The sequence below is a fragment of the Piliocolobus tephrosceles genome, unplaced genomic scaffold, assembly GCF_002776525.5.
Source record: "Piliocolobus tephrosceles isolate RC106 unplaced genomic scaffold, ASM277652v3 unscaffolded_20422, whole genome shotgun sequence".
NCBI classification, from domain to species: domain Eukaryota; kingdom Metazoa; phylum Chordata; class Mammalia; order Primates; family Cercopithecidae; genus Piliocolobus; species Piliocolobus tephrosceles.
Genome location: NW_022302558.1, coordinates 1 through 15,391, shown reverse-complemented (window position 1 = coordinate 15,391; position 15,391 = coordinate 1). Strand labels below are relative to the sequence as shown.

Here is a 15,391-nt window from a genome sequence, read left to right as displayed (position 1 = left end):
CCGGGTCTTCGGCACCAACTGATTTGTTTTTCTAAGACCACCAGAGTGGGCACAAAAGAACCAGCGAGTAGGCAAGGCTAAAAGCAAAACTGCAAATTTATTCTTTGGTCATCTAGCTTCAGGGACCGGAGCTGGGGGAAGGGTGGGGGGCACTCTGCAGGTGCCACCAGGTAAATCTTGGTCTCCTCGGATTGACATCACCTGGTGCATGCCTGATTAATCTGCACCTTCCCGGGCGTCAGCTGCATTCTCGCACACATGGGAAGAGTTGGTGGTGAAGAACCACCCGGAAGTGCACCATCTTGCCTCCATTCGTCCAAACACTAGCTACTCAGGAGACTGAGGCAAGAGAATGGCATGAACCCGGGAAGCAGAGCTTTCAGTGAGCCAAGATCGTGCCACTGCACTCCAGCCTGGGTGACAGGGTGAGACTCTGTCTCAAAAAAAAAAAAGAAAAAAAAATCTAAGGCATTGTATAGACTGCTATGCCTTTCCCTTTGGGGGAGTTTATAAATATGAAATGTACACAGCTTTAAAACACCAGATTGAACTGAAACTATGAACTTCTACAATAAACTAATAGGAAACAAATTATTTTTAAGCCACTCCTGAACTTCAAATAAGCTGGAACTATTTCCTGCAATATCTCTCGTACAAACTCATTCAAAACTTTGTTGGCAAAATTGGAACTGAATCTAGCAAGTGCTTGCTATACACATCAGGATTCCTCTAACCCCAGTCTCACTGTGTGTAGCTTCCCTGAGAAACAGGTGCCTGGAGAGAACTAGGTTTGCAGGAGACTTAGTGGGAGAAATGGCTAGGAAGAATAATGGAGAAGGAACAGGAGAAGGCAAGGTGGGCCTTCACACCACAGTGCAAGATGGACAGCTATGAAAACAGAGGGGGAAGGAAGAAGGACTGGATAGAAGAAGCTCAGACGCAACGCAGTTCTAAGGAAGTTTCAGACAGGTTGATGGGGGGTCCTGGAGCTAAAGTTGTCCAGTAGAGAAGTCCCACATTCCAAAGAATGGGCCAGCACTGGTGCCCCACCATGTTCAGTCACTGGCTGGAAGAAAGTATGGCCTCAGCACAAACAGGGTGGTGGAACCAGAGGGGTGGCAGCTGGGCTCTTACTCTGCTGTGCTCCCGCGGCAGGAGTTCTAAGCAGCACGTGTTCAGGGCTACTGCACACTATGTTTGAAACAATATCGTCCCTGGAATGACCCTTTTCAGTGAATCCAAATAGGCTCTTTGAAATTATGCCAGCTGTCAGCTGAATACTCACAGTAGATAACGCGTAAGCTAGCTCACCACCACCATGTTTTTCTCCCAAGCGCTGGAACTTTTCATCCCTACCAGCCAAGATAAAATTTTCTCATAGAACACAATCAGTGACAAACCGTTATTCAGAAAATAAAAGCATTATTTTGTTTTATTATTCCCAAAGAATCAAGCCCATCATAAGCAGCCCACATGGTTGCTGTTCAAAGGTACTGAAAAGGGAGGCATGTGGTCACCATTATCCATCAAGAAACTCTTTACAAGGATAGGTTCCAAGTCCTTCGTGCTGCTCTTGGTCATTCAGTGACTGCAGTTTTGGCCCAGAAGCCATCCAAATGAGCAAGTGCTGAGCCATCCTCAACTCATACCCAGATGAAACAACTTGCGCAGAATTGCTGGTCCTCCCCAGTAACCCCTGTAAGAAATAACACAAAAAAATGTACTTGCAGCAAGAGAGATGGGGCGACTTCAGTCAGGAGGATGCTGAAAGGGAAGCCGGGCTGCACACAGAGCACGTTTATCAGCACATGAAGCAAGATTGTCTAGTGAGTTGGAAAGATCCCATGACTAGTAGGGGACAACCTACTTTCAGTCCTAGCTTTGACACTGACTTGCTGTGTGAGTCTGGACGTGCTGACTCAATTTGGCAAACGTGTCTAAAGCCTCTGCTACATGCAAGCTGCTACTCTTTCTGCTTTCCATTAGCTCATAATTAACTGTAGGTCAGCATTTCACAATCTCCGTCCTATTGACATTTTGGACCAGTTAATTCTTTGCTGTTGGGGGCTGACCTGGCATTATAGGATGTTTAGCAGTATCCCTGTGAGCGCCCCTCCAGTTGTAACAACCAAAAAACATCTCCAGAAATTATCAAATGTCCCCAGGGCAGCAAGGGATAGGAAGATCACTCTTGGTTCAGGACCACTGGTGTAGATACCTTGATTTCTTTCTCATATGAGTTTGGAAAAGTAAAATGAGGTCATCAGCTTTTAGAATGAAGAGTGGCTGGGTGCAGTGGCTCACACCTGTAATCCCAGCACTGTGGGAGGCTGAGGCAGGTGGATCACTTGAGGCCAGGAGTTTGAGACCAGCCTGGCCAACATGGCAAAACCCTTTCTCTACTAAAAATACAAAAATTAGCTGGGCGTGGTGGCGCATTCCTGTAATCCCAGCTACTTGGGAGGCTGAGGCAGGAGAATCGCTTGAACCCAGGAGGTGGAGGTTGCAGTGAGCTGAGATCGCACCACTGCACTCCAGCCTGGGTGACAGGGCAAGACCTTGCCTTAAAAAAAAATTAAAAAAAAAATGAAGAAGAGGAATTTTTATTACTCTGCTTACTTATTGAATCCCTACTGTGTACCTGCCTCTTTATGTGTTATCTCATTAATCTCCATCTTGTGAGGTAGGCAATGTTACTTTCATTTTGCAGATGAGAAATTTAAACACAGAGAGTGTTTAAATTAAATTAAACAGAACTTTCCCTGGGACACACAGCTATGTATGTCCTGCTAATAGCATGACACTGCTGATGACTTCTCCCATGCTAATGGCAGAAGTATGACTCAAATACAGGTCTAACTCCAAAGTCCGTGCTCTTACTGTTTGGTTTTTCCTATAACATAATAAAAACAAAGGTAAGGGACCGGGCGTGGTGGCTCACGCCTGTAATCCCAACACTTTGGGAGGCCGAGGTCGGTGGATCACTTGAGATCAGGAGTTTGAGACCAGCCCGGCCAACATGGTGAAACCCCGTCTCTACTAAAAACACAAAAATTAGCCGGGCATGGTGGCAGGCACCTGTAATCCCAGCTACTCAGGAGGCTGAGGCAGGAAAATTGCATGAACCCTGGAAGTGGAGGTTGCAGTGAGCCAAGATCATGCCACTGCACTCCAACCTGGGCAAAAGAGCAAGACTCCATCTCAAAAAAAAAAAAAAAAAAAGTAAGGTAGCAGATGATAGAGTACTTGATATGTGAAAGTGATTTACTATTATTATTTATCCAGCAGCAAAAGAGGGCCTAGAGTATAGAAGACAGAACACTTGGTCACTGCTAACAATGAAGAAAAGAGGCTACATCCCATGTGGGTGGAGATGTGCCATAAATCCCTTTCCTCATCCAGGAACCAGGCAGCACACTTACCTTAGCATCATATTCCAATACAGGAAAGGCATCAGATCAGCTTTCATGACATACATGGAAAGGCGCTCTTTGCTTTGATCAAAGGGGAAGGTTTCTAGCGGCACCGCTTTGTAGTCAAACTCGGCAAGAATCACACGGTTGTAGCCGGTCACCAGTGGACATGATGTGTAGCCATCATACTAAAATTGTAAATCAGACTGAGTTGGAAAGTAGATTTTTTTTCATGGTCCTATATTAACACTTTAGAATTTATTATTTGTTGTAAGTGGTTATATATTTTTTTCTTTTCTGTATATTCTGACTTTTTGTACTGTGAAAAAATGCAAATTATATTACAAAAAAAATAGTACTAATGGCAAAAACAGTAGTACCCATACTGGAGACACTAATTAAGAAAGTGCAAAATTGTGGGAAAACACGACTTTCACACAGAATGGAAGATGCTCATTGAGACAGTGATTCTTACAAGGCATACAAACCTTCTTTGTTGGTGTTTGATTCTTCATAATCAGAGAAATTGTTCTATCAAGTATTCCTGACTGGGCAGCTATAAGAGAAATGGGAAAGTCAGAAAAATGTAAGCATCTAGGTTTTCCATGAAAACTAATTTGCAAATAACTTTAATGTAAACAAGTTAAGAAGATTCCATTTCCCATCCCTCGAAACTGTGACTAGAACATGACCTTCTTACTAATTGAAATTGACTACTAGAGGGGATTCTTTAATTCGTGAAAGGCCCACACATGTGTTTTCATGGGTTTGAAACTAAAGAGCCGACTCTCTCCAGTGTGGCTGTAAGGATGGACCTACCCCAAAACCATTGCCTCTCCTTCTGGGGTTGAGGCTGTCAATTTAGTCTGTGTGTCAACTTAGTCAGTGTTCTTGGCCATGCGGGTTATCCCTGTGTCCCTGTTCACAGGCAGTCTGGATTGGTAGCCCCCAGGCATTTCCAATACGACAAAGCGTGCCTTCCTCTCTACTGCACTGTCCTGGCTGAGGCAGGACCAGGTGGATATAGATATACATATAGAGATATACCTGTATTTCCATCTCTCTGTCTCTTTCCTAGATAGACAGACAGACGCAGACAGATACATACATACATCAGGATTTTTGTTGTTGTTGTTTTTCTTTGGCAAGAGTGGGGAGACTGCCTTTTTTATTAGGAAAATGTTCAAATTCCATCATTTTGTTTAATTCATCTCATCACACATGCTATTTTTTTTTTCCTGCTGCATTTTTAGAGCAGATATCACATCAATTCACTCATAAATCTTCCTGTCTGTATCTCTCTGATGGGGAATTCTCTTCACACAAACCCACAGTATTTTCACACCCCAAATATTAGTAATAGTTTCTTCATATAATCTAAACCCAGTTTGTGTTCAATTTTGAATAATTAAGACTGCCCAGATGGGCACTGTGGCTCATGCCTGTAATTCCAACACTTTGGGAGGCCGAGGAAAGTGGATCATTTGAGGTCAGGAGTTCAAGACCAACCTGGCCAATATGATGAAACCCCATCTCTACTAAAAATACAAAAATTAGTCAGGCATGATGGTACATGCCTGTAATCCCAGCTACTCAGGAGGCTGAGGCAGGAGAATTGCGTGAACCCAGGAGGTGGAGGTTGCAGGGAGCCGAGATCGTACCACTGCACTCCACCCTTGGCAATAAAGTGAGACACCATCTCAGAAAAAAAATAGAAAGACTGCCCTTTTAAGGAGACAGCAGTTTGTGGCTGAGCATGGTGGCTTATGCCTGTAATCTCAGCAGTTTGGGGGACCAAGGTGGGCAGATCATTTGAGGCCAGGACTTTGAGACCAGCCTGGCCAACATGGTGAAACCTGTCTCTACTAAAAATACAAAAAATTAGCCAGGCATGGTGCTGCTCCTGCAATTCCAGCTACTCAGGAGGCTGAGGCACAATAATTGCTTGAATTCGGAGGCAGAGGTTGCAATGAACTGAGATCACACCACTGCACTCCAGTCTGCATGACGGAGTGAGACTCTGTCTCAAAAATAAAATAAAATAAAATCAAGATACAGCAGTTTGTGTCTCTAGAAGTAGAACACGGGATTCACTTTCGAGGAAAGATGGGTTACCTTTGTATTATAAAATGCTTATTAAAGTGGTTATTTTGTTATCTCCCAAATCAGGGGTTAGCAAACTTTTTCTGTAAAGAAAAATTGCAGGCCTTGTGGGCCAATGGCAAATCAAAGATATTATGTAATGACAAAAAACAAAATTTCCACCATACAGAAACAGGCAGTGGACTGCATTGGCCCATAAACTATCGTTTGACTGACGCCCAAATCAAAGAAGCAATGATATTTTTTCTGGAATGGGTGGGGGTCAAAAAAATGAAGAGTAAACAACTCTGCTTAAAAATATTAAATGAGGCTGGGCGTGGTGGCTCACGCCTGTAATCCCAGCACTGTGGGAGGCTGAGGTGGGTGGATCACTTGAGTTCAGGAGTTCAAGAACAGCCTGACCAATGTGGTAAAACCACATCTCTATAAAAAATAGAAAAAATAGCCAGGTGTGATGGTAGGTGCCTGTAATCCCAGCTGCTCAGGAGGCTAAGGCAAGAGAATTGCTTGAACCCAGGAGGCAGAGGTTGCAGTGAGCCAAGATCATGCCGCCGCACTCCTGCCTGGACAACAAAGCAAGACTCCATCTAAAAATTATAGATATTAAATGAGGCCAAGCAAGGTGGCTAATGCCTGTAATCCCAACATTTTGGGAGGCCAAGGCAGAAGGATCGCTTGAGCCCAGGAGTTTGAGACCAGCCTGGGCAATATAGGGAGACCCTATCTCTACAGATATTTTAAAAATTAGCTGGGTATGGTGACACATGCCTACAGTTCCAGCTACTTGGGGGTGTTGAAGTGGAAGGATCACTTGAGCACAAGAGGTCAAGGCTGCAGTGAGCCGTGATTGCTCCACTACACTCCACCCTGGGCAAAAGAGCGAGACCCTGTCTCTAAAAAAGGGAAAAAATTAAATGGCTATATTCACCGTGGGCAAAGCAACATCTCTAAAGATCATATTTCCCTTTTGGAAAACTGTTCCTCTTTGAGGGCCATAAAGAGTTCGGAATCTGAACTGAGAACACCTGAGGAGGCCACAGCAGCAGGACATCAATGCCAACAGAAAAGGAGCAGAGACATCCACCGGGTGTCACCGCAGACAGGTGAGGCCTGTGAAGCCAGAAAGCAGTCACTCAACATCTAGGCTTAAAGCGTGCATGGGTGCAGGTGTGCGGGAGTTGGGTTTTTGCCCGGTATTACAATCCCCTTCTATCATGCCTGGGCCTTCCGTTAACTTTCATTAAATGCCACATCCTGATCTTAGCTGTGCTGAGAGTGATTACAGGAGCATCCTGGGGCAGAGAGAAGCAGAGAAGGCGACATGAGCTCAGGAAAGCCAGATTCAACATGGCAAGATGGGTCTTGCTCACAACAGCATAGGGGTCTGGACGGAGGCTTGGTGGCAAGTAAACCCAATGACAGATTTGTAGAAAAAGTGTGGCATTGCCTTGGGATACTCAGAGGATTTGGGGAAGGGAATCTAAGAAGAAATGAAGATCTGCTTGGGAAAAGCTAGTACTATTGTAATTTGGGCATTGAAGAAAAGAGTAAACAGACTTTCACACAGGTGAAATATTAGGTTGGTGCAAAAGTAATTGCGGTTAATGGCATTACACTTAATGGCAAAAACTGCAATTACTTTTGCACCAACCTAAATAACAGGTAAAGAGCACTCATTATGGTACTATTTGAATAAAAATGGGTTGGAAACAATCCACATATAATTAAGAGTGGACTCATTAAATAAGCTCCAGAGCAACCATAGAATAGGTTGCAGATTGTAAGACACAAATGTAAAAACAACGGGGACACGCCCTCCATGGTTGGGGGACCGTGGAAGCCACGCAGATGCACTGCAGGACTCGGAGCAAAAGACTTGCCACTTAGAATATTTTTGTTCAGTCATATTCAGTCTTATCTATCTGGAACATCAAGTTAAATATTTGTTTGAAGAAGGCTAAAAGCCGGGTAATCTGGGCCTCACATCACAGGTAGTTTCACCACATAAATTCAGCAGGCTTACATTAAATGAATGTCATTTCAAAGTATCCCCCCACAGACTACCTATAAATTACAAAGAGAGAGAGTACTTTTACAATGAAAAAGACAGAGAGAGAGAGAGAGAAAACACCCCTTAACCCAGTGAGGAAGTCAAGCTTCACCAAAGACAAGACAAACTAACGTGACGGGCTCCTGAGGTGCCGCAGAGGGAGGTATACAGCCTCAGGCACGGAGATTTTTGCCAAAACATATAACCTGAATCAAACCATAAGAAAACAACTAGACAATTCTAAATTGTGGGGTATTCTACAAGGTAACTGGCCTGGAATCTTCAAAAATGTCGATGTCACGAAAGTAAAGGAACAAATGTCAGAAGGCCTGCTCTATACTAAAGGGGACCAAAGAGGCATTTCGCCCAATGCAGTGTGTGATCCTTGACTGGCTGGTGGATTTAAGGAGGGGCTGGGACGACAAAGGACATCTTTAGGAAAATATACATAAATACAGGCTGGGCGCCATGGCTCACACCTATAATCTTAGTTCTTTGGAGGCCAAGGGGGGCAGATCACCTGACGCCAGGAGTTCAAGACCAGCCTGGCCAATTTGGTGAAACCCCATCTCTACTAAAAATACAAAAACTAGCCAGGTGTGGTGGTGGGTGCCTGTAATCCCAGCTACTTGGGAGGCTGAGGAAGGAGAATCGCTTGAACCTGGGAGGCAGAGGTTGCAGTGAGCTAAGACTGTGCCATTGCACTCCAGCCCAGGCAACAAGAGTGAAATTTTGTCCCCCCACCAAAAATATATATATATAAATATTTATATATATACACATACACATTATATATATAATATACATATATACATAAATTCAATGAAGCATATGTCACAAAATATTAATAATTGGTTAATACCTGAAAGGTATATGAGTATTACAATTTATTTCAAATTTGTATAGGTCTGAGATTTTTTACAATAAAAAGTTGGGAGGAAATTAGCATGAATAATGAAAAAGACATTCAGTGAGTTTCCTAGATAGTCTATCTTGAGGTTGAAATAGTCAGCAAAAGTACCACAATCTGTTCCACTGGCGTCTCATTCACACAAAACACTACTATTCTGGAGGTCTTGTGTTTTATAGCATCCAGAAAAGACAGTTCCTGTCAGTAGAGGACAGAATCTAAAAGGCAATTCTCCCCATCGCTGCTGGTGCAGAACATCGAGGTGAAGAATTTAGTTTTCCAGGCTGAGGCCTTAATCATGTACCACTCAGGACATGCTCCACTGTATTTGTCTTAACAGGACAATTTTCTGGTCTGCAAGCTTTCATTGACTTGCATGTGTTTTCTGGGAAAACAAATGCTTCCCGAGCTTTATGGTGTTTCAGGCAGAAGAAAAATAGCCAAGCTGCCTGGTGGCAGAGGCAAAGAATACCAGGGATGCCAGCATGGCAGTATGAGAAGTAACAGAATTCAACAGAGCTGGAAAAGTGATGCACTCTCTCTAAGGCCCCTTCTTCTGACAACAACCCCTCTGACCTAGAAAAGGTAGATAAGATCATGCTATTCTGGGGCAAAGCACTCAAAAGGCACTTTTTGCTTTATATGACACTGAGTTCATTGACAACTTGCTTCTGTCTTAGGAAGGTCAAAGTCATTTTTAGGACACAGAACTTTCTTCATTATTAATGGAATGCTGTTGGTGCCAAGTCTTTTTTTTGAGATGAAGCCTTGCTCTGTCATCCAGGCTGCAATGCAGTGGTGCGATCTTGGCTCACTACAACCTCCGCCTCCCGGATTCAAGCAATCTTCTGCCTCAGCCTCCTGAGTAGCTGGGATTGCAGGCGCCTGCCACACGCCTGACTAATTTTTGTATTTTTAGTAGAGATGGGGTTTCACCATGTTGGCCAGGCTGGTCTCAAACTCCTGGCCTCAAACGACCTGCTTGCCTGAGCCTCTCAAAGTGCTGGGATTACAGGCAGATACCAAGCTTTTGTTTTTGTTACAGTAGTGCCTCGAGGTGACATCTTTTTGAGAAAGAGAGAAATAGAGCTGGTTATTTTACCTATTGCAGCAGCGGTCTTTGACGTAGGAAGGTTGGTGCAGTCCCCAATCCCAAACACATTTGGGTACCTCTTGTGTTGCAGAGTTTCTTTATCCACATCCACCCAACCAGCAGCATCAGCCACAGGACTGGTCTTGAGGACATCTGGTGGGCCCATTGGTGGTGTGACATGAAGCATTTCATACTACACACAAGGAGAGAATCCACATTTTCATTTATTCAATATTTCCACAGCTCCGCAAGCTCCCCCCTGAACTTCCTTACTCCATACACTGCGCTATGGCTGCATGGAGCATTATACAATCAGCACTTGTATCAGTCCGCACCCTCTCCAAGACCTCACGTGTTCTCCTGGGGGATGGTGATAAGCTAAATAACCATTCTCACAGTTGACATGATCTCCCCATAGAGACCAAGAGATCCCTGTGGCCACACACATAGGGGTACATGAGATATTGGAGTGAAGCTTACTAATAATTCTGAAAGACTCCACTGATGTTTTTATTAATACTAAAATAAAGGGGTGGTATATTTCAGTTGCAGTCTCCCTGACCCTCAGCTGTCAACGTGTAAACTTTAGCACCTCAGTGTTATTCTGTAAGGTGATGCTCAGCATCCCTTAAACTTGTAAAGGACGTGTTAGGAGTTGGTAAGAAAGCATCATTCCCAAATATGTGTCAACTTCAAAACACATAAAGGAAACTGTCAGAACACCAATTTAAGATGAAAAGAGGTGTAAAAATATTAGCTAGCTCTTTGGAAAAGGGGCCAGGGGTCTGATTCAGTACTGGATTTACTTTTCAGTGCAGAAGGCAGAGGTGAATTTTTTTCCAAAACACCGTTATCAAAGTTACCCTTGGTAGTGGTGCACTGACCCATCCTAATCACTTTTGAGGGTTCATTTAATTTTTTTTGTTTATGTAATATTCTTTCACATTTTGTAGTTGGTTCTTATTATGCTTTTTATTTATTTTTAACAAACTCCATCCAGCAACTTCATCAATTTGCTAGTGGATCCGGTTAAGGACACACTGATTGAAATGTTCATGACATGTCATTAGGGTAAAAACGTAAACGTTTCAAGACAATTCCAACCTTGTGAGATAGTAAATAGCCCTCCATTTCCATAAGAAGTCCAACGGTCCCATGCCCTCAAAGAGGCTCAGCAGTCACTGATGGCAATGGGAATTAGGAAGATGACTTGTACTTATTACAACTCTCAGACAAATAAAAGCTTAATTAACCTCAGGGAAGGAGCACTGCAAATGGCTGCTGCTTGTCTGCAGGATAATCTTGGGTGGAGGGTGGCTCTTGGGGACATGGGTCCCTGAGGCCAGGTCTGTTAATGAACATTAAAACTGAATGCATGTTTGCAGGATAATGGATGAAATGTCAACAACTATCATCCACCAAATTATTAATGCCTGGTCTGCATTTCTGCAGTCAACTAGAACTACTTTTGAGACAGTGTTTCATTCTGTTGCCAGACTGGAGGGGAGTGGCTTGATCATAGCTCACTATAACCTCTAAATCCTGGGCTCAAGCAATCCTCCTGCCTCAGCCTCCTAAATACCTGGGACTACAGGCATGCACCACCACACCCAGCTAGTTTTTTGTTGTTGTTTTGTTGTTGTTTTTCTTTTAGTAGAGACTCAGTCTTGCTGTGTTGCCAGGCTGGTCTCGAACTCCTGGGCTCAAGCAACCCACCTGTCTTAGCCTCTCAAAGTGCTGGGATTACAGATGCAAGCTACCATAGCTGACCTAGAACTACGTTTTTGAACTGAGGTCTAAACCTTACTAGAGTCATCTTGGTGGAGTTAATGTGTTTGAATTTCACAAGTACACATAAATTCCACACCTCTTTTCTAAAAGAAAAGCTAAATACTTTCACATAATCATCATAAAGGTATGAAGGTTTACCTAACATCCTACAAAAGAAGAAATACTAGGGTCTACTTTATGGATTTATTAGAAATTAATGGCCAGGTGCAGTGGCTCATGCCTGTAATCCCAACACTTTGGAGGCCAAGGTGGGCAGATGGCTTGAGCTCAGGAGTTTGAGACCAGCCTGGGTAACATAGTGAAACCCCTCTCTACCAAAAATACAAAAAGTTAGCTGGGCGTGGTAGTACATGCCTGTTGTCCCAGCTCCTCAGGAGGTTGAGGTGGGAGGATGGCTTGCTTGAGGCCGGGAGGTGGGGATTGTAGTGAGCCAAGATCACACCACTACACTCCAGCGTGGGTGACAGAGCAAGATCCTGACTCCAAAAGAAAAAAAAGAAAGAAAAAGAAATTAACACTGGGTCGGGTGTGGTGACTCACACCTGTAATTCCAACACTCTGGGAGGCCAAGGCAGGCAGATCACTTGAGCCCAGGAGTTTGAGACCAGCCTGGGCAACATAGTAAAACCCAGTCTTTACAAAAAATACAAAAATTACCCGGGCATGGTGGTGCATGCCTATAGACCCAGTTACTCAGGAGGCTGAGGTAGGAGGATTGCCTGAGCCTGGGAAGTAGAGGCTGCAGTGAGCCATGAGCCATGGTTGTCCACCGCACTCCAACCTGGGTGACAGAGTGAGACCCTGGCTCAAAAAAAGAGAGGAAAAGAAAGGAAAAGAAAAGAAAAGGAAAGAAAGAAAAGAAAAGAAAAGAAAAGAAAGAAAGAAGGAAGGAAGGAAGGGAAGGAAGGGAAGGAAGGGAAGGAAGGGAGGAAGGAAGGAAGGAAGGAAGGAAGGAAGGAAGGAGGGAAGGAAAGGAAGGAAGGAGGGAAGGAAGGGAAACAAACATTGGCACTTAGTTGTAACTTGTTCATTATCCATCATTTATTTCTGTAACTATATAGGATAAATAACTTGGTTCTCCTTTATTAACATACATAGTCCATTCAGTGTGGTGGTTTTCAAACTTTAATGTTTATTAGCAGCATTTGGGAGACTTGTGGAAAAGTCCCAGGTTCCCAGGCTGTACCATGCCAAGATCCCAATCTAGTAGATCTGGGTAAAGCACAGGATCTGTACTTTAACGAAATCTGCTAGTGATTCTGACATGTAAAATCTGTGGATCACATTCCTACAATCTCAAAGGAACAGGTTCATTTACAAAGAAAAATAGAAACAGAATGCTATTACTTGGACAAGTCACTTCACCTCTTTGGTCTTTAATTTGCTTATCCATAAAGCAATGTACTAGACTAGACAGTCTCCAAAGCCTCTTCTAGCTCTTGGACTCTGTGGTGTAAAACAAGTTTAGATTTTTTTAAACTTAGGGGACTGGGATCAATTCACAAGTTCTCTAATAAAGATTCAAAATTATAAACTTTGGGTTACATTTACTTTTTTTTTTTTTTTTTTGAGTCCGAGCTTCCATCTGTCGCCCAGGCTGGAGTGTGGTTGCACAATCTCAGCTCACTGCAACTTCCGCCTCCCGGGTTCAAGCAATTCTCTGCCTCAGCCTCCCTAGTAGCTGGGATTACAGGCTCCTGCCACCACACCCGGCTAATTTTTGTATTTTCAGCAGAGATAGCACTTCACCATCTTGGCCAGGCTGGTCTTAAAACTCCTGACCTCGTGATCCACCCGCCTGGGCCTCCCAAAGTGCTGGGATTACAGACGTGAGCCACCATACCCGGCACAATTCTTTACATCAGTTGTTCTCAATCCTGGTTGAACATGAGAGTCATTAGGGGAATTTTTGAAACTCCCCATCCTCAATCTGTACCCCAAACCAATTAACTAAAACCTCTGGTAGGGAGACCAGGCATCAGCACATTTTAAAAGCTCCCTAATGTGTAGCCATGGTTAAGAGTCACAGCTTTAAATCCTTCTGGTGGATTTTTTGAAACTCAGATTTTAAGAGTGGAACTAACTATCTGACTGGAAATCCTATAATTCAAAAGGGACACAAATATCTTCTTTCATTACAAACTCTTTAGAAGAAGAATAACCATTCATGTATCCACACCCCTACCTATAACCTCAGCTATCCAGAGGACAGCTGAGAACCAAAGTACTGACAAAGTTCAGTTCATGCACTCAAGTTCACACACTTTGCTCAGAAAAACATGCTTTGGGCTCTCGCTCAGAGCCCATTTGAGGGAGCCCATTTGAGGAGCAGCAATTTAAAACAGCTAAAGCTGGAGGGACCGTCCAAAGTCACTTACAACTGCCTGACAGCCAGGAAAAAGGAAAACTACACAAAGGACACACATAAAAACAAAGAGCAGTAATTTGAGACCCTTTCATAAAGTGATAACTAGCTCCAAACATTCCGGTAGCCTCTTTGTGCATAACTACACAGGAGCTATTCAAAACGATGACCCTGAGCTGCTGCAGAGAGATGCTAGATGAGCCTGGGACAACCTGTGACGCCAGAAAGTAAAGGAAGTGCCCAAACACATGATGGGGCACAAGAGCCAGCTGGAAGGGGTACCTACTGACCAAATCCAGAACAATCTGAGCACCAAAATAATTAAAAACAATAATGAATGATACACCATTGCAAAAAAAATAGGAACTCATGAGTTCATGCCAATAGTGAATTAACGAATAGAGAAGCAAAGACTCTTGCTGAAAGAATGCCAAGAGCTTGCTGGTAAATGTGCAGGAAATGTTACAGTTAGAAAATCATCATTTTGCAACCACTCACAGTAAAGATTTGATTAGGCAAGGATCACCAGTGGATGCTAACTCTAGTGGGGAGACTTGAACGAGTAGACTATTTGCATGGTTTTAAAGTGTCTTCCCACAGACTTCTTATTAGTAGCAAGGGAGAAAACAAATTGCAATTATTCAGTGGAAAAACTGGACCACATCTTGTCTGCTGATCAAAATTAACATCACCAATGAAGGGCAGATGAACATTGTATGCTTGCAAATGTGATACCTTAGAAGGGCACAATGCTTTCGCAATGTTCCAGTCTAAAAAACAGCGGGCCGGGCGCGATGGCTCATGCCTGTAATCCCAGCATCAGGAGGCCGAGCAGGCGGATGGCTTGCGGTCAGGAGTTTGAGACCAGCCTGGCCAACATGGTGAAACCCCGTCACTACTAAAAATAAAAATAAAAAAATTAGCCAGGCATGGTGGTGCGCACCTGTAGTCCCAGCTACTCATGAGGCTGAGGCAGGAGAGTCACTTGAACCTGGGAAGCAGAGGCTGCAGTGAGCTGAGATTGTGCCACTGCACTCCAGCCTGGGTAACACAGCAAGACTTTGTCTCAAAAATAAATAAATAAATAGCAGAGCCGGAAACTAATCACAAGAAAACATAAACAAACCCAAAATGAGGAACATTCTACTGAAAGAAAAGCGGTGGCAAGAGGGCTGTGTTATTTCAAAATATCAACATCATAGAAGACAAAGAAAAGCTATAGAAATGTCCCAGATTAAAGGAGGCTAAATAGACCTCACAATTGAATGCAGTACCTGACTGTAGCCTGAGTCCTGCACTGGAGGAAAAAATGCTATAAACACAGTTGGGACACTCAACTAAACTGGAATACAAATAGTCAGTTAAAAACTTGTATCTGTGCTAAATTTACTGAGTTGATAATTGTACTGTGGTTATGTAAAAGACCACTCCTATTTTAGAAAATTAACACTAAAGTATTTGGGGCCAAAGAGACCTGATGCATGATATATGTAAATTTCCTTTGGAAAAACTAGATATAGATGGATGGATGGATGGATGGATGGATGGATGGATGGATAGATGGATGGATGACAGAAAGATATAGATAGACAAAGATAGAAGAAAGAAAGAAAGAAAGAAAGAAAGAAAGAAAGAAAGAAAGAAAGAAAGAAAGAAAGAAAGAAAG

General features: G+C 43.4%; 1 protein-coding gene across 1 annotated transcript; it reads right to left on the bottom strand.

Moving 5' to 3' along the window:
• Positions 1 to 1,388: 1,388 nt before the first annotated feature.
• Positions 1,389 to 9,790, bottom strand: LOC111552771 (sulfide:quinone oxidoreductase, mitochondrial). The gene is made up of 4 exons (XM_026450465.2): positions 9,579 to 9,790; positions 3,902 to 3,969; positions 3,423 to 3,601; positions 1,389 to 1,696 (listed from the first exon to the last, which is right to left on the bottom strand). The coding sequence occupies exons 1-4, from the start codon at positions 9,754 to 9,756 to the stop codon at positions 1,639 to 1,641; spliced, it is 483 nt and encodes a 160-aa protein (XP_026306250.1). The 5' UTR covers positions 9,757 to 9,790; the 3' UTR covers positions 1,389 to 1,638.
• Between the last annotated feature and the right edge of the window lie 5,601 nt (positions 9,791 to 15,391).